Consider the following 27,659-nt stretch of genomic DNA (forward strand, 5'->3'; position numbering starts at 1 on the left):
TCCCAACCCTGAAATAAAGAAAAGGAGGGAGTCAGATGCTCCCAACAGTGGAGACGTTGGAGGATGATGAAGATGGTATGTTATGAGGAAGGTTAGCGCCACTGATATCTGTCCTTGATAGTGTGTGTGCGTGTATATCTGCATGTGAAAGAATGTGAGTTTTTGTGTGAGGCTTCAGCAGAGACTGTCTGTACTCTTAATCTAATATGACTCAGCTGTTCAAAGAGTAATGCAGTCATTGTGTATTAAAACATGACAAATTGTACACATGAACACACATTTGACGATATGATGATGAATATAATAATTTCCATGACATGCTTCACCCTGAACTTGAGAATGTGCTGGGTGGGTGGGTGGGTGTGGGAAAGGAACATAGAAGAGAGGGCTTACTTTGTCTGGTGGCAGGGCATGTGTATTGGGTGTGACCAATCTCATTACACTGATAACAACGCACATCTTGCCTGGATGCAGAAAAATATTTCTTATTAATATGTAGTCTACTAGGGGAAGTTTGTCTCGAGCGAGACTGATGTCTGACCTGTGAATGACCACTCCTCTCACCCCATTGGACCTACATCTGGCGAAGCTGTTGTCTCGGCCCAAAGTGGTTCGTCTTGATCCCGTTCTGGCTGACAGGAAAACCTCTGCAAGACGGGTAGCCTCCTCTGCTGACCTTGGGTCCCGTTCTTGAATTCAGACTTCAAGCTCAGGTCCCACCATTCTCAGAAACTCCTCCAGTATTAACATCTCTGATATGTATTTAACTGTGGAAGTCTCTGGCCTTGTCCATTTATTTGAACAATTCCTTCAGCCGCACATAAAGTTCACGGTGTGATTCACCTTGGTTGATGTCCAGGGAACGAAATCTTCACCTATAGGTGTCAGCCGTAATCTCATCTTTAGCCAAAATGACATCTTTGAGTTTAGCATAGTCCTCCGTATCAGCAATATCCATGTGAACATAAGCACTCCGTATCTTACCAGTGAGTAGAGGGATCAGCTGAATAGCCCACTCTTCTTTTTGTAAACGGCAGACAGTAGCAATTCTTTCAAACGTTGTCAAGTAATGTTCAATATCCTCACTAGGAGAGAAAGGTAACAGCTTTGGCTCACACTGGATACGAGTTGTCCTCACTGGTGTAGGTTGCTGTAGCTCCTCCTGCTGCTGGAGTTGGCTTGGAGCCCCACTATGATAATCAATGTCGTCATTGTGCTCATCTGGACCAAGAACTCTGTTCTCAAAGTCCTCTTTTAACTCTCTCATCTGTGCTTGAATCAGAGTAAATTGGTGTTGCATACTTTTCCATCTCTGGTCTTGGTGTCCAGACTCCTTTTCCATCTGCTGGTCCCTTGATGCCTGAGAGTGGACCAGAGATTTTACCAGGTTTGTCAACTCCTCCAACCTGTCCGGGCTGCTAGCTGCTGATGCACCTCTGCTGAGGTAGCTGGTTCACCATCATCTGGCTCCACCATCAGCTCCCTTTTCTTTCCTCTGGCCACATCCTGTCCAGTGCAGTCAGATCCCACTTCTGACACCACTTGTCAAAGAGCAACCGTAGCAGTGCAGGCACTCAATGAGTAAACCAGGCTCCAGGTTTTGATGCATCAGTTTTATCTTTTTATTTTTAATTTGCACCACAAGCACATTGCACTTCAATCTCCACTCCACTCTCTACTGAACAGAATGAAGGTCCTTATACAGGTGGACCACTAATTAGCCTGAACCAAGCATGGGGGGACATTTAATTTCCATATTAAAAGTACAACATAAATATTTACACAAAAAATTCTTCACAGACATCATCGCAAACAATAACCCTGTATTAATATCATTAATCTTATTTACATCCTCTAAATTATTAAACTACATATTTACATTGAGTTACAAACATCAAGCTCCCCTGTTCCTAGTCTCTACTTGGTCTCTCCCACCTGGAACTATAAAAAGGTGTCCAAAGCCCCCGGGGAATTCTTTTTCCCGAACACCTCAGGAAAGAGGAAGAGAGCATGCACGGGTAAGCTTTGTTGGAGATCACATCTCAATCACACTCAGAATACCAGAACATATTTAATTGTTTTATCTTTCATGTCACTGTTAAGTTATTAATCAATTAAACTGAAATGTATTTTCTGTGTTTATCACTAGATGAATCCTGAAATCCTGTGGCCTGAACCATGTGCTTCACTACCTGTTTTCCTGATTAAATGACAAATAAATTCATTAAACCAATACAACAAAATGTGTTTTCTTAATATGATTAAGCACTGCAGTTTGTTACAGTATTACAATTTACCTTTTTGTAATTATAAAAGTCCAAAAATGTAACAGTCCATAAATGTAACGCCACCTCATCGTTACAGGCCCCTGCTGCGCCCCTCGAGCAGTTTGCCTTCCTCGCCAAGTGACGTGTGTCACGGCAAATTTGCGGTTGACCTCATTTGGAGACATGATTTATGCTTTGGTTGAATGATGGAGTCCAGTCGAAGCATTGATGATTTTATAAAAAACATTTATTATAAAATAAAATAAAAAGGAGTAAAAAAGAAGTTTCCATCCTGAAAGAATGAAAGGCAAAAGGCTCGTGGCAGAGCAAAAAGGCAAGACCCACTCTAACAGTTTCACAGCTTAAGCTTTTATACAGATAACAGAAAAAGTTCCACCCTGAGGTGAGGAGGAGGGAGTCAGATGCCCAACAGTGGAAACGTTTGAGGATGATGAAGACGTGTATATTATGAGGAAGATTGAGCGCCACTCTTATTTATCCTTGATAGTGTGTGCGTTCGTGTATATCTGCATGTGAGTTTGAGTTTGGCCTTCAGCAGAGACTCTGTGTTGCACTGAGTACAATACGATCTGTACTGTTTAATCTAACATGACTCAGCTGTTCAAAAGTGCAAAGAGTAATGGAGTCATCATGTATTAAAACATGACAAATTGTACACATGAACACACATTTGACGATATGATGATGAATATAATAATTGCCATAACACGTGTCTTGTGGCCTGCTCCGAGGACAATGACGGACTCGCATGGGCGTGCTCGTAGGGATGCGCTGACATCCACAAGCACAGCCCCATGCTAGGCTCCGGCCCCATTTTGCCGTCCGTCACTCGGAATCAAAACCCCACTCTGCGCCGGCGGACGTGGTGGTCTTGCCCTGGCTGTCCCCCAGTTTGGGCCACGTGAGTACCCAGCAGACGATGCCTAACCCTACTCTGACTCTCACTACTGCCCTGACTCCTGATCACCAAAAACTTATGGTGACATGTTGGCATTTGAGAGCCAAATCTCAGGTTTTAGAAAATAAGTTAATTCATTTGTCACTTATACAAGGTAGGTGTTAAAAATGTTCTCCTGCATTTACTCTGTGTTGGTGTTTTTCTCTGTTTCCCAAAGGATTAATCAGTGCCAGACCTAGCAATGATAGCAATAATTTTTACATCCAAGAGAGTATCCAGCTCTTAAGAATTGGAAGCAAAACAGGTCAAGTTTTTTTAAAACGCTACGGTATAGGCTGATGCAACTGGGTATTGGTATCGGCATCTGGACAAAAAAAAAGGACATTGGACCAAAACTAGTTCATACCTGACTAACACCTCACTGATGAATTCTGCACCAAAAACTTTCACAGATTTATACACCAGCAGCAGAACTTTAAAGTTTATTCTGAGGCTGACTGGGAGACAGTGTGAGACTGTCTGAGTCATTAAACCTTTCACCCTGGAGATGTTCTTTAGGTGGTAGAAGCTGTTTTTGTGTCAGATTTGATCTGAATGTCAGATCTGACTCAATCAGAACACCAAGGTTTGGGACTTGTTCTTTAGCTTCTGAAGATGGAGACTGACGATACTTGGTGACAGCAGTCCTCTTTTCCTTGTTACCAAAGACAATCACCTCCATCTTGTCATGATTTAATTAAAGGAAGTTTTCACTCATCCAGCAGTTTACTTTTTCTAAGCAGCCACACAAGGCCTCAATGGAACCATAGTCATTTGGGTTCAGTGATAGATATAGTTCTGTGTCGTCTACTTAGCTCTGATAATCAACTTTACAGTTCTGTAGAATTTGTCCTAAAGGATGCATATAAAAGCTAAGAACAGAGCCCTGAGGAACCCCACAGGACATTTGGTAATCTGTTAGATTCAAAGTTTCCAATGCTTACAAAAAAACGTTCCTCCTTGGTCATTCCATGTCACAAATTTTCAGGACATCCAAAGCACTTCACTCAAAAAAAAAAAAAAAAAAAACTGTGAAAAACTGAAAAACAATAAATGATTATACGACACAGATCCAAGCTTCACTGGCCTTATGCAAAGTTTTCAATACTTGTGAGTGGTGAAATAACCCAAAGTTGGGGTCCAAAATGAAAATGATGAAGTTGCATCAAGAAAAATTGTTTCATATCCCAAGAAAGAGTAATCTTTATCCTATGACTTAAAATATAGATCAGATTGCATTCCCACATGCAGTTATGGGCCAATGAAATTAGTAGAATACATATGTTTTCGAACTTCAAGACTGTGTCACCCAGGAACCAATGCATATACAGTATGTGACTAATCATTAGTGATGTGAACAGTCTATGTTCATAGCTCAAAGCTGATCAAATTACAGTGAGCTGAAGCATATGCTAAGTTGAAGGCTCAAACATGTTCCAGACCTAATCCCCAAATAACTTTTCCCAATTTTGAGGAGCTGGCATGTCCACCAGATATGATGTATAGTAGATCTTTTTGTATATTCTGAGAGAGTAGGTGGAGCTGTACTATAATACCAAGTTTCAGTTTCCTATGTGATGTAGTTCCTAAAATATATTAAAAAAAAGAGCTGTTTCTGTACTGTGACTGAAAATTATCAAATGTTTTGTTGAATGTTAAGAATTCACTCAGTTGGTTGAAGACCACCTTCTCAATGATCTTGGCCATGAAAAGAAGGTTGCTGATTAGTCTATATTTATCCAGTATAGATACATCTAGTGTTCTCTTTTTAACAGAGCAGCTACTTTTAGGTGATTGGTACGGTCTGACTGAAATGACACAAATCAGTCACATAGAATTTACATTATGAAAAAGGAGTGGGTTATAAACATTTCTATAAATATTCATCCAGATCCCAGATTCATAATTTTATTTATTCCTAAATGCATAAACAAAGCATTAGAACAAACACTAACATTTCCATTTTACACCAAAGCTACTAAAGTTCAACTCTGTTATATACAAACTGTAACAAGTGTATTTTATTTCCCAAAATGTTCATTCCAAATACATGAGATAAAACAGGGTTAAATAGAAAAACACAACACATTTGACATGAAAAAGTACATACACATACACAAAAAAGGAAGTTCTTCCTACTTCTAGTTTAGTCTATATTTGGTTCAAATTCTGTCCAAATAATGTTAGGTCATTTGACATAATCCTGCTAACAAACAAACCAAAGAAGGTGTTGGTGTAATGAGAGGGTCATTGGTTCTTATCAAACCTGGGTCATTGCCGTGGGATGTTGAGCAAATCTGTCAACTCTTACTGCTCATGTTGTACGTCGCTTTGGTTAAAAGCGTCTGATAAACGAAATTCTAATCTTGTAACAAACAAATAAATAAATGCCAGGAAATACATTCCCTCCTTGGCAGATGTCACGAATAAAAAAGCCAAATAACTCTAGCATTATATGTACAGTATTTACACACGACCATACCTCCCTCATCTCTGTCTCTGATAAAATGTCTTTGTAGCACATTTGGAAGTGTCTCACCCCACCGACTGAACTCTGACACACTCCTGCTTGTTCCAGTTATTTGTCTATTAAGTGTTTAACTCCTCTCATCCATACTGAAACATTTCTGGGTCTTTTTTATTTGGCCCAGTTTAAATCCAACAACAGTAACAACAATAGACAGACATTAACATTAATAAAAACCCAAAAAAGCCTCAAAGGGCTTGAAGAAGAGGGCTCCCGAGATAACAATTAAACTTTACCGAAAGAAAAAAAAAACCAAAACAAACCAAAAAACAAGACAAAATAAAGGAACATCAAGACAGCAAAAATGTGGAACGAAGCAGAAAAGAGGAACAGGAAAAAACCTTTAAAATAAAAAAACAAGCAAAAGAATGAAAAAAAACTAAAAAGAAAGCAACAATAGTTTGGTTATTCTTCAAGCAGTAGATTCTTTATATAATTTTAAATGACCACAAGGAAAGTTTGATCAGATGAGGAGGGAATGCTTCCACAATAAAATGTTGACTTGAATGTTGATAAAATCAGACAATCTCATATTTGTGGACCTATCTCTGCTCTAACTGACCCACAGGTAAAGAAGCAGAGGAAACCTAACTGCTGTTCACCACCTTTCTCTGCTCAGAGCGGCGACAGAACACCTTTGACAGAGACTTACTGATCTCTGCCGACTGCACGCCATAAATGATGGGGTTCAGGCTGCCGGGGACCACGTGGAACAGGATGGCTGTCAGTTTTCTATAGTCTGAGTATTGTGGGAAGCGATGCATTAGAATGAAGGTGAAACCACAGAATATCATGATCAGATACACAACCAGGTGGGTGCTGCAGGTCTTCAGGGCTTTGCTGTTCAGAGACTTGTTGTTGCTGGTCAGACAGACAATGGTGATCTTAGAGTAGGTAACCACAATGGAGCCGATGGAAGAGCTGAACAGGAGCACGGTGAAGGTGAGGCCATAGATGTTGTTAATTAACATGCTCTCACAGGAGAGCTTGAAGAGAGAGGCGTTGTCACAGAACAGGTTCATGATCATAGCTCTGCATCTGTTGAGCCGGATGGTGAGGCCCAGTAAGATCGCTACCAGAAAGAAAGCCACACCCCAAGCCGACGCCGTCAGCTTCACCACCATCCTCTTGGTCATGATGGTGGAATATCGCAGAGGGTTACAGATGGCCACGTAGCGGTAAAAGGCCATGATGATGAGTACCGTGTGTGTGGTGGTACCAAACATGTGTGTAGTGAAAGCCTGAACCACACACTCGTAGTAAGTGATGCGGCGCTCGGAGGGTGGCAGCAGGATGTCCATCAGCAGGCGAGGAAGCAAAATGGAGTTCCCTAAGATGTCATTGATGGGCAGGTTACAGAAAAGCAGATACATGGGCTGATGGAGGTTGGTGTTAAATAAAATCAGAGCAGCAATGCCCACATTTAAAACTATAATGAAGATGTACGCAAGCAAAAGGGAGATAAAGACAAGGTACACATAGTCTTTGTGGACATTTAAGCCCTCCAACTGAAGAGTGAAGCTGTTGTAGGTGTAGTTCTCCATCAACCTGTAAATACAACACAAACACAAACACACAAGACAAAGAGAAGGCCTTCACAATGAGGACAGAGGAAACCTGCCTTTATTATTTATTATTATTTATTCATTGTCGAACGTGTCTAACACGTCTGACTCTGGACTTCCGTCTTCTCTGCAGCTTTATACTGATGCTCCTTCATCCTGAGAGAATCACTGCATCCACTACACACACACACACACATCCACCCACACACACACACACACACATCCTCAACTCCATGCAAACGCAGTCCAGAGCTAAAATCTCAACATCAACAACACCAAAGCTACTAAAGTTCAGCAGCTTGTTTATAATAAATTACCTCATATATTAGTGCAACAGAAAACATTAAATAGTTTAACAATTAAAAAAAAAAACATTCAAATCAGCAGAAAAAACATTAAATTAATTATTAAAAATCTCCCTCTCAGTCATACGCAGTAGATAAAGAAGAAAAGCCTTTAACTTTATGTGATGCTGACTTCAGTTCTGCTGGCAGTTTGTTCCACTTCTTTGCAGCCTAACAACTACAAGCAGCGGTACCGCCCGGAGAGACCCTGCAAAAAGAGCCCCCAGCAACACCCCCCACGCTCCCCAGAAACCCACCGCCCGACCGCACCATCCTGATGTATTTGTACTCTACACGGCGGCCCAGCCATCAACAGAAGGGCCGGGCCCCCATCCGACAGGCCCAAATGTGTGAAACTACCCTGTTATGGTGCCTCTCCATTCCCCCAAAGAGAGGCACTTCCCTATCCCCTGTGTGTGTGAGTGAATGTGTGTGTTTAGTGAGTGTATGAAGTGCTATTAAAAATGGTGAGCATTGCTCCCCTCCCGTCCATGTGGTGCAATAGCTCTGGAGGGTGGAAGAGGTGGTCCCTCCTTCCGGAGGGTGGTGTGTTGAGGTGTAATTAAAATTGGAGGGAATAGTAGGGCAACCTGAGGTGGGAGTGCCACCCCCGCGCCACTACTTAGTAGCACAAGTGGTGGCCCCCTCCACCCCTATCCCTACCACCCAGCCCCCCAAGGGTTGGGTGTATGTGTGTGGTGCACCAAGTGGGTGAGCCAGACCAGCTGGGAGTGAGTGAATTAAAGTGTCCATGATGGAGGCCTGTCTGGTATGAGCCCGACCCGTCCACATGGCGGGCCACCAGAGAGGGTAAATGGCACCGCGGGCCCCAGGGATGCGCCTAGCAGCACCGCCGGAGACCCACCTCGCGGTGCCTGCCAAATGGAGCACGGTGGGACCCCCACCCCCCAGGCACAGCCAGGCACCAGCCACATCCCCCAGTGTTCCAGGGGGTGACCCCCGCCACCCACCTGCCCAGAGAGGCCCGCCCCGCCAAAGCAGGGGGCGGCCGAGCGGCCAATGCTCGCATCAGGTCCCGCACGGCACCACGATACAACACCCTCCACAGGGAGACCCAGCCGTCCCGACGAGAGAGGGTGTCACCAACTGCCCAAGCAGTACCACCCTGCCAGCCACGGACCGATAGGCAGGCGAACCTAAGCACTCCCAGCCAGGCACCGCCACCCCACACCAATGCCGCCAGCAGAGCCCCCCCCAAAGGCCACCCCCGATCACCCACGCACCGACACGAGACACCCCCCAACGCCAGCACAGCCCAGAGGACAGCGGGTCCCAAGCCACCAGCCCCACCCTGCCCAAGGCAGTGCGGCGCCACACCGAACTGCGGCCAGTCTCCGGGCAGATGGTGGTGGAGCATGCCCCAAGATGCCCAAACCTGAGACCCACCCCCGGTGCCCCAGCCAGTAGACCAACCACCCCTGACGTGGATCCGCCAGGCCAGGAGCCACAGGCCGCACCCCCACATACACCCACCCAGCACGACCCCAGGGGAGGCCCCAGCATGGGGGTGAATCCATAGCTCACCCTTCCCTCCCCCCGACGCCACACACGCCGGCCCATGCGGTCTCCCAATTGAGCCCCGGGGGGCGACCCGGCCCACCACGCCAGCGGCATCTTCAGCGAAGGCGCGCCGCAGGGAACCAAGCCAAAGTGCCACCCAACAACCCTAGACGCAAGCGCCGCCCCTGAGCAGTCGCCAACCCCACCCAGCCCCCCCCCGTCTCGGAGCCATGAACCCCACCACCCCAGGCCTGCCGACGGGCCCACCCCCAAGCCACCCCTCCCGCCGCAGCAACACCTGCCCCGAAGCGAAGGCCACAGTCCCCCCACCAGCATCCTGGGCCCCCCAATGCCCAACACAACGGGAGAGCAAGTGAAGGCGGAGGAGGGGGGTACAGAGAGCAAGAGGAAAGAGTGGCAGAGAAACGTGCCGGCCCCCAGCCCCAAAGGCCCCCCAGATGCGCATGGATGGGGCAGGAGAGCAACATCAAACAGCCCAGAGACCACGACAACACTCGAAAGAGACGCACGCCCGCGCAGAGGCACCCAAAACACCCAGGTCAAGGCCACCCCACAAGCCCATGGAGGTGCAGGTCTACAATTAGATCAGTGTGTTAGTTAAGAGTGGTGCTGGCAGTCGCTTGCAGCCTAGATCATCAGGCTAAAATTGAAAGAACATGATTTAATGCAATTAGAAAAGGAGTGTGTCTGGTCGCCGACTTGCGTCACCTACCGCTCGAAGCGCTGCTCCGCAGACGCCGACCCCGGCATCATGGTGTGCATCACGGGTGGCTTCGTCCGCTGCGCCGCAGCTCTCCACTGGCCGACAAGGAAATGACTCTACGCCTTGGCTTGCAGAATGCTAGATAGCTAGCCAACAAATCTCACCTCCTGAAGGACCTTTTTATGTCCCTCGGGTTGGATCTGATGTACCTTACAGAAACATGGCAACGAGAGGATGAGTACGTTCATCTCAATGAGTTGTGCCCTCCAGATTGCTCTGTGTTTGGAACTCCACAGCTCACGCGATGTGGAGGAGGATTAGCGCTCCAATACCGGGACGCTTTTAGCTGCAGACTGTTGGACATGAACAAATTCAACTTCTTAAATGAACACTCTTTTTACTGTGTTTTTATCTATCGACCTCCTGGTCCTGCTCGTTTATTTCTAGATGAATTCTCTGAGTTTATGTCATCTATTGTTAAGCTGGAGAGTGTATTAATTCTTGGTGATTTTAATCTGCATGTTGATAACTCTTCTTGTCTTATGGCAGCTGAGCTGATGTCTCTTATGGACTCATTTCACATGTCGGGTCCAACACACTATAAAGGTCATACTTTAGATTTGGTCTTTTCTTTTGGTTCAAAAATTGACCATCTAGGTATTGAAGACTTACAAATAAGCAACCATTGCTGTATCGTATTTAATCTGTCATTCTCACTGGTACGGACTACAACCAATGTGAAAAAGTGGAGACGCATTCTTAATGAAGCAGCAATTAGTGTGTTTTCTGCCTCTTTTGACCCAACTACATTTGCTAGTTGTGATGATGTTGACACTTTTTTGACAAACTTTAATAGCCACTGTTTGACTGTTTTGGACACAGTAGCACCAGCTAAAAAAACTCCAGGCTCTAATAAGAAACCTTGTCCGTGGATGAATGAAACTATTTTTAGCTTTATGAGAAGCTGCCGGAAAGTGGCACGGTTGTGGAAAACAACTAAATTAGAGGTGCATAGACTCCATTTAAAAGAAAAGATAATGGAGCTAAATGAAATATTAAAACACGCCCCCTCTGCTTATTTCACTAATCTTGTTTTGCAAAATAAGAGAAACCCCAAGGTTTTGTTCAATACTATTGAAAATCTTATTGCACCCTCACCGTCCCATGTGCCTGTACACACACAGGAGGACTGTAACATTTTTTTTTTTACTTTTTTGTAAACAAAGTACAAGAAATCAGGGCTAGCATCACTCCTCCCTTGGTTAGCTTGTGCACTGCATCAGCCCCTGTGAGCTAATGGGCCTCCTTCACTCCTGTCAGCCTTGAGGATGTTCAGGTTTTAGTAGGAAAGATGAAACCCTCATTGAGCACTGTAGACATTGTTTCTACTTCTCTGCTTTTAAATGTTTTTGATGTTGTCGGGCCTTGGGTGGTAAAATTGATAAACCGCTCACTTTTATCTGGCTCGGACCGCAGGTTCTTTAAACATGCGATAGTAAACCCTATTTATAAAAAAACCCAATCTTGATCCGGGGGAGCCTTAAAACTACCGGCCCATATCTAAGCTTCCCTTCATGTCTGAAATCATGGAGATAACGGTTGCTAACAGCTAACCTCATACATGGAACAGCATGATTTTTATGATAAATATCAATCTGGTTTTAGATCAATCCACTCCCCTGAAACTGCTCTTCTGAAAGTTTCCAGTGACGTGATGATGGCCGCTGACTCTGGTCGTTACACAGTTTTGGTTTTACTCGATCTGACAGTTGCCTTTGATACAGTAGATCACAGTATACTGGTTGATCGACTCAAATCTGAGATGGGGTTTTCTGGTACTGTTCTCCAGTGGTTTACCTCTTACATTAATGGAAGAACTTTAATGTTGCTATTAACGATGTTATGTCCAATATGTCCAACCTGTCATGTGAAGTAGCCCAGGGCTCTGTTCTGGGGCCTGTTTTATTTTTTACTGTATCTGATGCCTCTTGGTCGGTTGATCCATGCTTTTAACAATGTGTCTTATCATTTTTATGCTGATGATATCCAGTTGTACTGCTCCTTTAATGACTCAGAGTTTCACTTTTTTATCTGAGTTCTTAGATTGTATATCCCGTATCTGGTTATCATCAAATTATCTTGAGATAAATTTTAATAAAACAGAAACTCTGATCATCTCTCCTGATAAAAAGATCGCTCTGATTAAAAACTTTCTTTGTGATCTGGGCTCATCTGTTAAAACCAGCCTCAGAAACCTTGGGGTTGTTTTTGATCAGTCAAGGTCTCTGGAGGGTCACTGTCGTCTACTGACTAAAAACTGTTTTTACCACATTGAGAAATATTTCTAAAGTGAGGCATCTATTATCAAAATCAGATCAGGAACTGGTCATACACGCATTTAAATCATCACACATTGACTATTGTAATTCTGTTTTTACTTGTCGACTCAGAACGCTGCTGTCAGACTTTTAACTGGTGCTCCCACAACATCCCACATAACCTCCATTCTTGCTACTCTGCACTGGCTTCCAGTTAAGTTTCGAATACAGTACAAAATATTAGTTCTTACGTTCCGAGCGTTACATGGTCAGGCTCCTACATATATCACGGACTTGTTGTGCCCCTACAGATCAGGGCAAAACCTTCAGTCTTCAGGTCAGGGTCTCCTAAAGACCCCAAAAACAAAATTTAAAACCCGAGGAGACCTGGCGTTCCAGGCTGTAGCTCCCAGACTCTGGAATAACCTGCACCAGTCTCTCCGGGAGCTCAACACTTTTAAAAAACTGTTGAAGACAGAAGCTTTTAGTTAACTGGTATTTAAATTTCTATTATCCTTTAATGTTGCTGCTCTTAAGATGTTTATGCACCCATGTTTTATTATTCTATTATGATGTTGCACTTTATTTTTACCACAACTCTGTACAGCACTTTTATTTTATCTGCAAAAAGCACTTTATAAATAAATTACTTACTTACTTACAATAATGAATGATAAGAAAAAAAAAAGTGCTTCCACTTCTAAACCTTTCAATACAAGAGCATCTTTTAATTTTTGTTTAACTGTCAACTCAATTCGGTTGCAATTACTGACAAATAATTATTGATTACAAAACATTTGCATTTTTTTTTTTTTACTTTTTTTTTTTTTTTTCCTTTGTCTGCACATGCTGTTGAAGGTTAACACTACAAGAAGTGAAATATTTTAACAGCAATGCATATTTTGTTATTGCAATTAAATAAATTTATTTATTTCATTGCATAATTGTGACCATCACCAGCCCTCCCTAGGGAAGGGTAAGAAATACTTTATTAAAGGGAGGATGTAAAAAAGAGAGGGCAGTGTTACACCAAGGTGAGGGGGTGGAGGGGGGTGGGGAAGTTAACAGGGAAGAGGGATACAAGATAGGAAATGGAATGGGTGGGGAGCAGTCGAAAGGTTTCAAGTGATGCGATGTGAAATTGTGGTTGTGTATGTAGCCCTGATAAATAAATATGTATATATGTGAATAATATCTAAAATATTATTATATATTGATGATCATATTTATATAGGATTGACAGTATTATTTATACTTATACAGAATTATATTTATTAAATATAATAGTAAACAAGTTGTGTAAAGTATGTAAGTTCTAAGTTCAGTTGGGTGGTTTGGACGAGGATTCTCCGTTGCTAAAAACTCATTTTTTTTAAGCGTGTGACGTCCCTTCCTCCACTCTACTCTCACGAGATTACGTTTAGCCAATCACGTAGCTCGGTCACCTATTTGCAAGCAGCTGTGTTTGTTCCCTGTCAGAGAGTGAGGGACACACACACGAAGCTGCTGCAACAGGTTGGTCCTTTCACTTTTATTTTCGGGTTTCTTAACAACTCTAGTACTCACAACAACCTTTGTACACCTTCAGCCTTCACGCACCTCAGGGATAAGAACCATGTAATCCTGCTGCGCTTGAGGTTTGAAAAGGAATTGGTGAGTTTGAATGTTTGTTTGAATGTAGCATGCTATGCTAAACTGAATGCTAACGTAATGCCATTCAACTAGGTTGGGTGGCTAATGTTGTATTAGGTACCATTATGTTGAGTGCTGTGATACCTCAGTATAACTGTTAACACTGTTTAACTATTGAATTGTGTTGGTTAAGTGAGTGATTATTTATTATTGTGAAAATGTTTTCTCTGATATATTCAATCATTGTATCATGGCTCAACTGAGAAATGAAATTTAATGATTAATTCATGATAAAGGAATTAATTCATATTTATTGATTATTGTGCGCACAGAAGAATTAACTAATTAGTGAATATATTATTTATGTGGTCTTATTTAATTATACAGGCCAGGTTTCCCTGGTATGGGTACCAACTGATGGTGAGCTTGACAGATTACTGCCCAGAACTGAAGGATCCAGTCCACAACTCAAGTGATCTGGTAGGAGGTTGTTGCAGCCTTGTTCTTCCCCCCTCATTCACACTGCTTTCGGACATGTGGAAGCGTATTAGGAGCGAACTAAAAGCTGTTGGCTTTTATGGACTATTTTGAGACGGTAGAAACTATCTAGTGGTGAGATACCACTGGCTACTTGGATGAACTCGTGGAAGGTTCCAAACATTGGATGTGGAACCACATTGGCACTATACTCATAGGAAAAAAAAAACTCAAGCCTGAGTGCACTTAAATACTGCAGCTGTAAATATTGTGTGTAAATGTTGTTTTTTGTTGGGTCTGTAAATATTGTCAATATATATATATATTATGAACTAAACCACTGTGTAATATTGCCTTATTTATTGTCCATTCCCTCCTTGAGTTGAACTTATCTTCTGAAGTCTAGTCCGATACTACTAAATGTCTAAAATAAAATTACTATTGGTAATTAAAATCACACCCCATATTATGACATAAATGTTACATGTATATTGTGCTTATTGTTGTCTTATCAAGCCAGTTTGGTGACCAGTGTGCGGCTTAGGAATAATGGTGGTGGCTGTGAACATCAGGAAGAAGTGAGTGGAAATTCCATAAAACAGGTATTTGGGAACAACGTGTCTATGGTTGAGCCCAGTATGACTGTTATCCCACAGCCCAAGGCCAGTGCATCCATGACAAATGTATTTCCAAGAACCGCCACTGCAAAACCCACGAGCCGCCCCCGGGCCCGAAGAAGCAGTCAGGCCAGCAGCAAGAGCGGGCAATCTAGGGGCCCCCGGTGACCACCCCACGGCCAAGCAGCCCCCCGAACGCCCCCAAGATCCCAAGCCGGGAGGCAACCATCGCCCCCCCATACACACCCGAGAAAGCCCCAAGGAGCCAAGGACCCAGCGCACCACGCCACCGATCCAACCCCCAACCCACCAGGCGGCCGACAGCAACCTCCACCACCGGAACAGCTAGCGCCGCCCCCCAGTAAACAGCATCGCTCCGAGGCGCCGAACAACCCCGCCCCAACCCCGGCGAGGACACCAGCACACCTCCAGCACACCCACCCCCCAAACCGGCGAGGCAGGCCGCCCCGGGTCCGCACACCGCGGGGCCCGCCCCCAAGGCCACCAGGAGACGAAACAAGCACCAAGCCACACCCAAGGGGAGGAAGCGCCTCCGCGCCCCACCAGGCCGACACCGCCCGGAAAGACCCCGCAAGGAGAGACCCCAGCAAAGCCCCCCCGAGACCCACCGCCACGCCCGACCGCACCATCCTGATGTATTTTTACTCTATGCAGTGGCCCAGCCACCAACAGAGGGGTCAGGCCCCCACCGGAGAGGCCCAAATATGTGAACCACATTTTTTTACTTTTAACGATTTTCGATTCAATTTTCAATTATTGCTGATTATTTGACCTCACTGCCCCTTCAATATTGTATGGTCTAATCAAAATATTGTGGTGAGCACTTAGGGACTGTTCTCTCACCCAAGGGGTTGATGTGTATGAGGTGTGGTTTTTTGTGTGATGCTGCTTAACTGATAAAAGCTGTTCTAACCTCCACCTGAGTCGTTCCTTCATCCTGCCACATTGGTGACCAAAACGCGTGAACATTTCCTCCACCAACCTCTCTGCAGTCGTAGTGGCGGTTTGGTCTGGCACCGCATATGCCTCAGGCCACTTTGTAAAATAATCCATCGGCACCAGGACGTAGCGGTTACCAGTGTCAGTGAGAGGGAAAGGACCCAAGATGTCAACCCCCACCCGCTCCATTGGGGCCCCCACCAGATATTGCTGCAATGGGGCTCGTGATCGCTGAGGCGGTCCTTTCTGTGCAGTGCAGGTGTCGCAGCAATGTACATGTAACTCCACATCTTGGCGACAGCCAGGCCAATAGAACCGACTCCTGAGCCGGTGGAGCGTCTTAGCATTCCCGTAGTGTCCGGCCCCCACTGAACCATGGACAATCCTCAGGACCTGGGAACGGAGCTCTTTGGGTACCAGGAGTTGCAGAGTTTGCTGTCCCCGCATGGGAGCCTGCCAACGCCGATACACCAGTCCGTCTCTCAACTCAAAGTTACCCCACTGGGAATGGTAAGCCTTTACCTCCGAGTCCAGCGATGACACACCCGACCAATCGGGTCGCTGACCCACGTCCATCCAACTCCTCACCAGGGCGATTGCAGTGTCCCTCTACTGCTGCTGCTGGAGTTGTTCGTTGGACAATGACAACAGCTCACCATGTTGACTCGGTTGGATAGCTGCAACCATCGGTGCTCCCTGGTCTCGTTCCTCCTGTCGACGGCAGTAACGGCATTCTATTGAGGCACAGGGGCGCCGGGAGAGTGCATCAGCATTACCATGGTGTCGCCCGGCCCGATGCTCAATGACGAAGTCGTATTCCTGAAGGGCCTCCAGCCACCGAGCAACTTGCCCTTCAGGGTTCTTGAAGTTCAAGAGCCAGGCGAGAGAAGCATGGTCGGTGCGCATCAGGAAGTGAATACCATGCAGATATGGCCGAAAATGTCGCAGGGCCAGGACCACAGCCAGCAGTTCTCGCCTAGTGACACAGTAGTTTCTCTCTGCTCGGCTTAGGGCTCGGCTAAAGTAGGCCACTGCACGCTCACCCTCTCCTTCCTTTTGTGAGAGGACAGCCCCGATTCCCACATTGCTTGCATCAGTATCCACTATGAAGGGTTGCTGATGGTCTGGATAGGCTAGTACAGGAGCTTTGGTAAGGGTTGCCTTCAACTCTGAGAATGCCGCTGCACAGGTTTCGTTCCAGTCGAAGGGTTGGTCCTTGTCGGTCAGACGGTGCAGAGGGCTGGCGATGGTGGCAAAGTTACGGACAAAACGGCGGTAATAGGAGGCCAGACCGAGGAAACTACGCAGCTCGCTGACATTCGTCGGGGTTGGCCAATCCCGAACAGTCTCCACCTTCCCCGGATCAGTTGCTACGCCTTTCGCGCTGAAGACATGGCCCAGGAACATGGTCTCTCTGGACAGTAGGTGGCATTTGGCAGGGTTCAGCCTCAACCTGGCTCGACGTATAGCAGTGAAAACCTCTATCAGGTTAGCCAGAGCTCCGCTGAAATCATTAGCGTGCACCAGGAGGTCGTCGAGATACACCACACAGCGACTACGGGGAACATCTGCCAACACCCTCTCCATCAAACGCTCGAAGGTGGCTGGTGCATTGCATAGTCCGAAGGGCATGACACGGAACTGCCACAGCCCCTCTCCGATCGTGAAGGCAGTTTTTGGTTTTGCCTGGGGGGCTGATTCCACTTGCCAGTAGCCGCTGCGCAGGTCAAGGGAGCTGAACCAGGAGGATCCAGCAATGTAGTCCAGTGCATCATCAATGCGAGGTAATGGGTAAGAGTCCTTCTTGGTTACAGCATTGAGGCGGCGAAAGTCTGCACAGAAACACCAGCGACCATCCTTTCTCTTTACTAGGACCACCGGTGCTGCCCACGGGCTACTGGAGGGCTCAATGACCCCAGCAGCAAGCATCTCACGGATGAGTTCACGCGCAGCTTGTCGCTTTGAGAGCGCCAGCCGATGGGGCCGTAGCCGAATGGGTTGAGCTGAGCCAGTGTCAATGGAATGCTGTACCAGCCCAGTCTGGGTGCAGTCCTCATCCTTGGCAGCAAAGATGTCAGCAAAGTTGTTGAGGATTTCTTTGAGCTGCTGCTGTTGGTTGGGTTCCAAGCCGTTACTACTGCGACGCCATAACTCGGCCAAAGCCTCTGTTGTCTCTTTGGATGTAGGATTTGGTTCGAGCTGACAACCTGGCTGGTGTTGTGGGGGCGTGATGACACTGGACTCGGAAACCGATGAAACAGGGGTGGCCTGACAACTGGTGGGCTGATCTTTGGGTCTGCGACTGGCGCACCTGTTGGTCTCCAATGGCAGAGTCTGCCCACCAATCATGATGGTTTGGTTTGGCACATCAACTACAGCCCCCCAATTGGTCAGCAGATCCAGGCAAATGATACAGGGGTCCTGGATATCAGCAAGCCAGAACTCCTGTAGCCTCTCCTGATCTCCAGCACACACAGACAGCGTTCTCTTACCCTTCATGGCAGCTCGTTGTCCCGTCACCGTGGTCATCTGAGTGCACGTGGGGACCCAGGCCCCGGGAAAGGGACCGGTCGTGCCAGGGAGGACACCAGGGCGCACCAACGAAATTGTGGAACCAGAGTCTATCAAAGCTTGGCAGAGCTGATTGTCAATGCGGCAGATCAGGTACAGTCCCGTAGCTCGGCCCACACGTCCTACTTTATGGCGCTCATCATTGGGGGGTAGTGGGGACTGGAGTGGCGGACCCCCTGCTACACCACCCCGTTGCCGTTTCCCGTCGGTTGTGGGGTCCTGGCCTTTGGCGTCGGTGCAGGACAGTCTCGAGCAATGTGCCCTGGCTCATCACATCGGTAGCAGCGGCCGCTTCGCTGTGCTGGTCGTCGCTTGAATTGTGCTGGCCGTAGTTGGTAAACCTCCTCTCCCTCATCATCAGGGTCATAATTCGCCTGCCGGATAGGTGGCCGTGAAGTTGGGGCTTTCGGTGGAGTTGGCCGGGTTGACAGCACCACCTCTGCCCTTTCAGCTTCCACCAGGGCTGCACGGAGTGTCTGCGGCATGGCAAGACGGACATGTTGACGTAGCGGTTCTGGTGAAAGTCCTTGCAGGAAGGCGTAGAGCGCCAGCTCTTCCCGAGCCCTGGCGTCAAATGTTGGGTAGCCATACTGGGCATGGAGCTTCACATCAGCAGCAAAGGTTCCCAAACTCTCCCCTCCTTTGCGGTAACGGCTGGCCAAGCTTTCTCTGCTCTGCTGTGTGAAGAGGCGTTGTCCAAAACGCCTTTCTAGGGCAGTGGTTAGGTTGCTGTAATCCTGTTGTTCTGACGGTGCTAGGTCGAGGAGCACCTGTAGAGCAGCCCCCTCCAGGGCCAGAGCCAAGTGAACAGCAGTCTCTTCATCTCTCCACCCACTGTATCTCGCAGCTAATTGGACCTGGAGAAGGTACGGCTCCAGCGGTGTCAGCCCGTTGTATTTCGGCAGCTTAGCTGGGGTCTTAGGGGCAGCAGTAGGTGGCATTAATGGTGAGAAGTCCCTCATAATTGGGTAAATGTCTGAAGAAGTTGCACCTAGCAGTGGTGGCTCCTCAATCTCATCTCTGCTGAAGACATGGCCAAGATCAGTTTCATTTAGTCTCTGTTCATCTGAAGTTGTGCCCCTGCCGGCCACCAGGGGGCGATGAGGCCGCATCAAGCTGGGGGTCAGGTTTGGGGTAGCTCCAGCAAGCCTCTGGTCATCTGCTGTAGTTCCGCCATCGACCACCAGGGAGCGGTAGAGCCGCGGCCTTGCTCCAAGCCTCTGTTCCCCTGCTGTAGTTCCCCCGCCGACCACCAGGGAGCGGTGGCGCCGCGCCGTGCTGGCGCCATCTGGGAGAGCAGATCCACGACCATCCCTGATAAACTCAATTTCTAGTTTATCCAACTCTTGACAGGTCTGCTGGAAAGCTTTCTCCATGGCTGCAATCTCCTTCTCCATTGTACCTCTCTTGTGGCGATGAAATCCCACTTCTGACACCAATGTGGCGATCGATGCGGAGGCACGAGACACTGACGACTGGTCACTTTCACACACACCAAAAACTGCAGGTAGTGCTATTTTTAATCAAACTTCTACACATGCACAGTGCGCAGAGTCACTGCTGCGCACACAGACCTGACACACGGTGCAAACACAACGCACCTTCTTCATTATATAACATGAAGACACAACTTATATTTAACAGCCACTTCAGAACATAGCTAAACAAAGTGCACAATTCCACTCTAAAGTGCTAAACAGAACACCACTGTGCACTCCCACAATCCTTTGCAGATGGCTTCCCCTCCATGGCTGCCACAGTATTTCCATTAATAACCATAGAGTAGGTCCAAATGTATGGGCAGGGAACCCCCATTTATTTTGAAAAATTGCAATGAAATGCGCAATCCTTACCTGATCCAGATGAAACTCGAAATTTTGCCACTAATGAGAGATAGGGATTTTTCGATGTTTTAAAATGGATCCAGAAACAGGATATTCATGGCTGAGGTAGAAACGCGCCAGTTACTGGGCTAGGGGTTTTCTTTTCTCAGTACTCGCCCACAGACCACAAGTTCCATCCCTGCTCTTTCCTGTCTTGCAAACTCTCCTATGACATGGGCAATCAGGAGTTCTGGGCAAGGAGTCGTTTCATTCAGTGGAGGGTACTGAACACCCTTTAGTAGTACGAACAGACCACAGGAACCTTGAATACCTCCGCACCGCCAATAGACTCGACCCCTAAAAAGCCAGGTGGGCACTGTTTTTTTTCTCGGTTTCACTTTAATCTGTCCTAGTGTCGTAGACATAAAAATACCAAACCTGATGCTCTTTCTTGGATAGGAGTCTCTATTGAGTACCATCGTGAGTCGTGAACCCTCTAACATTCTCCCTTCCTCTGTTTTGGTTGGTGCTATGTAGCAGCCAATCAAGGCCAAAGGCCACTGGCACGGAACCAGAGCCTGCCGGAAGACCCTGCAATCAGCTCTACGTTCCCACCTCTAGCCGGATGTCAAGCAAATGTGCCTGCCACCCTGGGATCTGGAGAACCATGGCCATCATCCGTCAGAGTTTCTGTTGGCACAATATGGAGAGAGAGGTGGGGGAATATGTTGCTGCCTGTCCAGAAGGACTGTCTCCAGCCCTCTGCTGGTCTCCTGCACCCACTCTCCATGTTTCATCACCTGTGGGCAGCTATCTCTTTGAACTTCGTGACTGGGTTACTCTCCTCTGAAGGTAACACCACAGAACTTACTGTTGTCGATCTGTTCTCCAAGATGGTTCATTTTATTCCTCTGCTGACGCTTCCCTTCGCCAAGGAGAGAGCGGAGGCTCTGCTAAATAACATTGTCAAAATTCATGGTTTTCACCTTTACATTGTCTTTGACTGTGGCCCCCAGTTCACTTCTCAGTTTTGGAAAGAGATCAGCTCATTGTTGGGGGCCATTCTCAGCCTGATGTCAGGCTATCACCTCGAGTCAGGTGGCCATCTATGTAGAGTTTGTCTACAACCAGTGTTGAACGTCTGAGTTTCTCATCATTCTTTCTAAATAGTTTCAGCCATCTCACTACTCTGGTGCCAGATTATTTGTGTTCTCGAGACCAGTTTTACAGCGTTTCCCTGGTGTTTTTTCTCTGCCTTTGGTGTGTTTTTTGACTCTGCTCCTCTTCTTTCTCTGTCTGTGTGGATCGCCAACTTTGTGTACAGAACTCTGTTTGGAATCAACTTTACAAACTCTCTACCAGCTTCTAGGGTCCTGCTCGAGTCCATCTTTATGTTCCAAGTGTGACACATAATGAGTTTGTGTTTTCTAGGTCACCAGCATTATTATTATTATTATTATTATTATTATTATTATTATAATTAGGGGGCCAAGCCCGCGGGGCCAGGGAACCGCGTATGTAAGCAGACCAGCGGTGCTAGGAACCCTATTGTAATCGAAAGGATTTTTATTATATATATTATTATGTTCCCCTGGTAAAAGTGGTGCTGCAGGCTAAACCATGCAAGGTAGGGCGATGCCCTTTGGGGGGTGGGTCCAGACCACCCCGTGTACCTTGGACGCAAAAATTCACATATGTCCGCCAGCATGTGGCGCTATAACAAAGGTCAATGCGTTTTGGCCAATAACTCCCACACCGTTTGTTGCATATTTAAAACCTTCATATCCCCAGATTCCTTGAATAGCACTGAATCACCTGGGCTAGGCCACGCCCATTTCCACCTAAACTTTTCTCGGAGCAAAATCACTTTTTCAAACTTCACTTTGGAGGTTTTGTCCAATCAGCGTGAAAATTGGCACGTAGAGTCTTCAGTTGGACGTGATATACAGTTATCAAAATGAGTTTGTTCGGGTAAATTATGCGCAAATTATTAATGAGCAAAGTTTTCTGGCTAGCAAATCTGACATCCTTAGTTGGCATGTGACTGTGAGGAAATGCGCCAAATTTGAATGATGTAGGCCGCTAGGGGGCGCTACAAATAACGAATATTTATATCTCTTAAATGGCAGGACCAATTTTTACCAAATTTAAAGGGTATGATCTTGGGTCCCTCCTGAGGCGATATCTCAAAGTTATTTGCGATTGGTCAAAGTGGGCGTGGCTTATTACATCATAACACATAAATAAACAAACATTTATTTCTGCTGAATTATTATGTTGAGGGCAGTGAAATTTACAGGGTAGACATAGAAGAACACACAGACCACCCATACCAAAAATTGCGCCACTAGGTGGCCCTATAATTGCAAAAACATTTTGGCCTTTAACTTTCACAATTTAAATAACATCTTTAAAAACTTCATATCCACATGTTCCCTACATAAAGTCACATCTTCTGACATAGGCCACACCCACTCCCACAGCACATTGCTCTTTGTAAGTCACGACATATCAAAAACGTACTTTTTAAAATTACTCCTTGGGGTTTTGTCAAATCGGCATGAAACTTGGCACATAGAGTCTTCAGTTGGACTTGATCTAAAGTTGATAAAATAATTTTGTTGGCTAAAAATATGCGCAAATAATTACTTTTTCTAGCTTGCTATAAAAATGCAAAACTGTTGCAAATCTCGGTCAAAATAAATGCTAACAACACCAAATCTGAGATCCTTGGTTGGCATGTGACTGTAAGGGTGTAAGCAAAAAGTTACGCCACTAGGGGGCACTGCAAATATGGGAAATGTATATCTCATAAATGGCAAGACCGATTTTTACCAAATTTGGTGGGTATGACCTTGGGTCGCTCCTGGGAACGTATCTCGAAGTGAATCGCAATTGGTAAAAGTGGGCATGGCTTATTACTACATAACATAAAAAAACAAATATTTATTTCAGCTGAAGTAATATGTTGAGGGCTGTGAAATTTACAGGGTAACTATAGAAGAGCACACAGATCACCCATACCAAAAAGTGCACCACTATTTGGCGCTATAATGGGTGCAAACACATTTTGGCCTGTAACTTTCACAGTTTAAATCACATCTTCCAAAACTTCATATCCACATGTTCACAGCTCGCCACAAGTCCGTCATCCTTCGTGACGCACTGTTACGGCCCTCGCCGTATTATTTAGTATTTAGTTTATGCTCTTGTTGTTTGTTGCTGCCTAAGGTGTGTTCTGTGACAGAGTGAGATGTCTTCCCAAATGGAACAGCTTGATGATGCTTCCCAGGATTGGCTGCCAGCAGGAGGAGTGGTGGGCAGCCCGGATTGGCCGGGGAGGATGTCACCACTTTCACAAATTTTACAGAACTGTAAGGTTGATTATCAGAGCTACGCAGATGACACACAACTATATCTATCACTGAACCCAGATGACTATGGTTCCATTGAGGTGTTGTGTGACTGTTTAGAAAAAGTAAACTGCTGGATGAGTGAAAACTTCCTTCAACTAAACCATGACAAGACGGAGGTGATTGTCTTTGGTAACAAGGAAAAGAGGACTGCTGTCAGCAATTATCTTGAGTCTCGATCTTTAAAAGCTAAAGACCAAGTCAAAAACCTTGGTGTTCTGATTGACTCAGATTTTACATTCAGCAGTCAGATCAAATCTATCACAAAAACAGCCTTCTACCACCTAAAGAACATCTCCAGAGTGAAAGGTTTAATGGCTCAGAAAGATCAGGAGAAACTGGTCCATGCTTTTATCTCCAGCAGACTGGACTATTGTAATGGTCTTCTGACAGGAATCCCCCAAAAGAGCATCAAACATCTACAGCTGGTTCAGAACGCTGCAGCTCGGGTCTGAACCAGAACAAAGAGGTCAGAGCACATTACTCCAGTTTTAAAGTCTTTACACTGGCTCCCAGTCAGCCTCAGAATAGACTTTAAAGTTCTGCTGCTGGTGTATAAATCTGTGAATGGGTTTGGTCCAGAATACATCAGTGACATGTTAGTCAGGTATGAACCCAGCAGGTCTCTCAGATCTATGGACACAGGTCAGATAGTGGAGCCCAGAGCTCACAGTAAACATGGTGATGCTGCTTTTAGTTGTTATGCTGCAAAGAAGTGGAACAAACTGCCAGCAGAGCTGAAGTCAGCATCCAATGTGAACATTTTTAAATCAAAGTTAAAGGCACTTTTTTTCTCTACTGCATATGATTGAGAGAGAGATTTTTTGTCATGTTGTTGATGTAATGATGATTTTACTGATGATTTTAATTGATTTTACTGATGATTTTAATTGATTTTACTGATGATTTTAATTGATTTTACTGATGATTTTAATTTATTTTACTGATGATTTTAAATGTTCTTATTGATTTTAAACAATTGAATGTTTTATCATGTAAAGCACATTGAGTTGCCTTGAGTATGAAATGCGCTATAAAAATAAATTTGCCTTGCCTTGCCTAATTAGAGCCAATAAGTCCACAACTTAAACTATTTTCAACCTTACTAGTTAGGATACACAGTTTCTGCAAGTTAACTAGTAAAAGCAAAAATGTTCACTAGTTATACTAGTGATGGCTTCATGAGTCATACTAGTTAACTAGTGAGACTTACATGTTTTACTAGTAGATTAGTTAGATCTAAAATGTCACTAGTAACACATGTTGCACACAATGATAATGAGGAGGTGGGGAATAAGTGAATATTGAGGCTTCAAATCGGTTCTCAAAATAAAAAAAATAAAAAAACAAAAATAAATGATTACTAGTTCACTAGTTAAACTCATAATGCCAACTAGTTATACTAGTGAATAATTATTTTAGTGATCTAGGTAACTAGTAAGATAAACTGTCATCCAGTCACAGTAGTTGGAGTATTTCAAACACTACTTGTTATTTAGTGAAGCTCAGAAGTGTTTACCACTTAACTAGTAAATGCTAAAATGTTAACTAGTCACACTAGTGAGAACAGTTTTTACTGTACTAGTTTACTAGTAACGCTCCGTATTGTTTACAAGTAAACTCGTAGTGCCTCAATGTCAACTAGTTAAACTAGCAGGAGTACGTGTTTTTGACCTCAGTAGTAAACTAGTGGAATACTTTGTGTGGCACTAGTAGTGGACAAAACAGCATACTGCGGTCCCCCACTTGGGGGACCGCAGGAGCCACCGCAGGACGGTCCTGGCGGATCCGCATCGGGGTGGTTGGTCTGCTGGCTGGAGGCGCCGGGCCCCGTGGGTGCCGTGTCTGGGCGGGGGTGCCCCTGGGGTGGGTCTCTGGGTTTGGCGTCTCGTGGTGCGCCCTCCCACTATCTGCCCGGGGACGGGCTGCGGTTCAGCGAGGTGCCGCGCTGCCTTGGGCGGGGTGGGGCTGTTGGCTGGGGCCTGCTGTCCTCCGGGCTGTGCTGGCATCGGGGGTGTCTCAAGTCGGCGCGGGGGTGATTGGGGGTGGTCTCCGTGGGTGGGGGGGGCTCTGCTGGCAACATTGATGTGGGGTTGCCGTGCCTGGCTGGGGGCTGGCCCTGGTGTGGGAGCTGGCCTCTCTCCTGCGCGGCCTCTCGGTCTGGGATCTTGGTGGCATCTGGGGGGTTGCCTGGGGCTCCCTGGCCTCCGCTCTTTCTGCTGGCCTGGCTGCATCCGCGGGCCCAGGGCAGTTCCTGGGCTTGCAGTAGCGTTTTTTTTTTTTTTTTTTTTTTTTTTTTTTTTGCACATATACTGGTATACGATGCACTGGCACGCCTTAGGATGTGGGATAAAACTCATACTGGGCTTAACCTTAGACACGTTAATCCCAAATACCTGCTTTAGATACTACCATTCACTCATTCCCCCTGTTCACAGCCACCACCATTATAGCTAAGCTTCACACTTGTCACCTGGCTGGATTACACAACATAATAAGCACAATATATTCTACAACCTCACATCTCACCCTCACTGCAAAACAGTCTATTCTTCCCCACCTTTTCTATTTCCTGCCTTGAGTCTCTTCTCCCTGCTCCCTTTCCCCTCCCCTTCCCCCTCCCCCTCCACTTAGGTGTAACACTGCTCTCCCTTTTTATATCCTCCCTATAATAAAAGATTTCTTACCCTTCCTTAGGGAGGGCTGGTGATGGTCACAATTAAGCAATAAAATAAATCAATGTATTTTATTGCAATAACAAAATATGCATTGCTGTCTCATAATGATTGCACTTCCTGTGGTGTTGACCTTTGACAGCATGTGCAGACAAAAAGAAAAAAAATGCTTACAATGCTCCAATGCTTACAAAAAACTTTCGGTATGGTGTCTGAGTAGAATGACCAGTTCATTGTTTGAGACAAATTAGTCACAATTGGCTTTACAATAGTTTTAAAGAAGTTTGAAGGTATTGTGTCAAGGCAACATTTTGATGGATTTAGCTGCTGAACAGTTTCCTCTATTGTTTTTGGGTTGATCCCTCAGTGGTTGAAGCAGTTTAAGCTATTTTTTTGTATTTTGCTAATTGTGCTGATGTTTGACCTTAGTGCTGTCTGATCTGAGGGAGTTGAGAGCTTTTCAATTACAAAAAAAATAATGTATGAGACCTGTTTATGTTTTTAGCATTCATTTCAGAAAAGTATTGCTGCCTCCCTCTAGATTAATTTGGAGTTTTGTTGTTCTCCATTTACGCTCAGCTTTTCTACAATTAGATTTCAAATTCTGCATTATCTCAGTCTTCCTGCAAGGTGTTTTTTGTGTTTTTGGTTTTCTCTTAGTTTCAATTGGAGCATGTTCTCATCCAATAGAATCCAACAGCAGTTTAAACCAACATTTAAAATTTATTTCATTCTATTTTAGTATTTCTTTTGTTCCTATTCTCACTAATGTAGGACTTATATTGTATTGAGGTTTTTGAGCACTGTCAACACTTTTTGCTGTGATATGTTTCATTCCCTTCACCAGTGAGGTATTATTTTCATCAGTAGCTGTGTTTCCATTACAGTTCCGGCCTGGGATTCCCAACTGGTCAGAGTAAGAGACTCAGCACTCATTAAAAACAAGCCAGAAACCAACTCCAGGAAAATGTTCTAACTTTCAAATGTGTTGAGTGAAAAAAAAGTAAAAGTAAAAGCATTTTAGCAGCTGTTAAAGCAACTAACTGAAATAAATCATTTGAAACTTAAAACAGGTAAACATACACAAATTGAATTGCCTTCTGATCATAAATAATTGATTACTGCAAAATATTTGACCTTTCAGCACCAGGTTATGACCACTTGCTATCACAAGTGTGATAAGGTGGAACTCAATAAAATATTTTTCAAAAACAAAGTCAAAAAAAATCTTTTTTGTTGCACATACAGTATAAATGTTCACAATCCA

At 45.3% G+C, this 27,659-nt stretch overlaps 1 protein-coding gene and 1 long non-coding RNA gene across 2 annotated transcripts; one reads left to right on the top strand and one right to left on the bottom strand.

Moving 5' to 3' along the window:
* Nucleotides 1–6,339: 6,339 nt before the first annotated feature.
* On the bottom strand, nucleotides 6,340–7,296 carry LOC114475295 (olfactory receptor 8U1-like). The gene has a single exon (XM_028465986.1). The coding sequence runs from the start codon at nucleotides 7,294–7,296 to the stop codon at nucleotides 6,340–6,342; it is 957 nt and encodes a 318-aa protein (XP_028321787.1).
* Nucleotides 7,297–13,700: 6,404 nt separating this feature from the next.
* On the top strand, nucleotides 13,701–14,789 carry LOC114476197 (uncharacterized). The gene is made up of 3 exons (XR_003675543.1): nucleotides 13,701–13,739; nucleotides 13,813–13,877; nucleotides 14,244–14,789. It is a non-coding gene; the product is annotated as an uncharacterized LOC114476197 (long non-coding RNA).
* The last annotated feature ends 12,870 nt before the right edge of the window (nucleotides 14,790–27,659 follow it).

The sequence above is a fragment of the Gouania willdenowi genome, chromosome 14 (genome assembly GCF_900634775.1).
Source record: "Gouania willdenowi chromosome 14, fGouWil2.1, whole genome shotgun sequence".
NCBI lineage: Eukaryota > Metazoa > Chordata > Actinopteri > Blenniiformes > Gobiesocidae > Gouania > Gouania willdenowi.

What these genes read in the sequence shown, in the direction of transcription:
- LOC114475295 (XM_028465986.1), bottom strand. Translation starts at nt 7,296, where the DNA reads ATGGAGAACTACACCTACAACAGCTTCACTCTTCAGTTGGAGGGCTTA.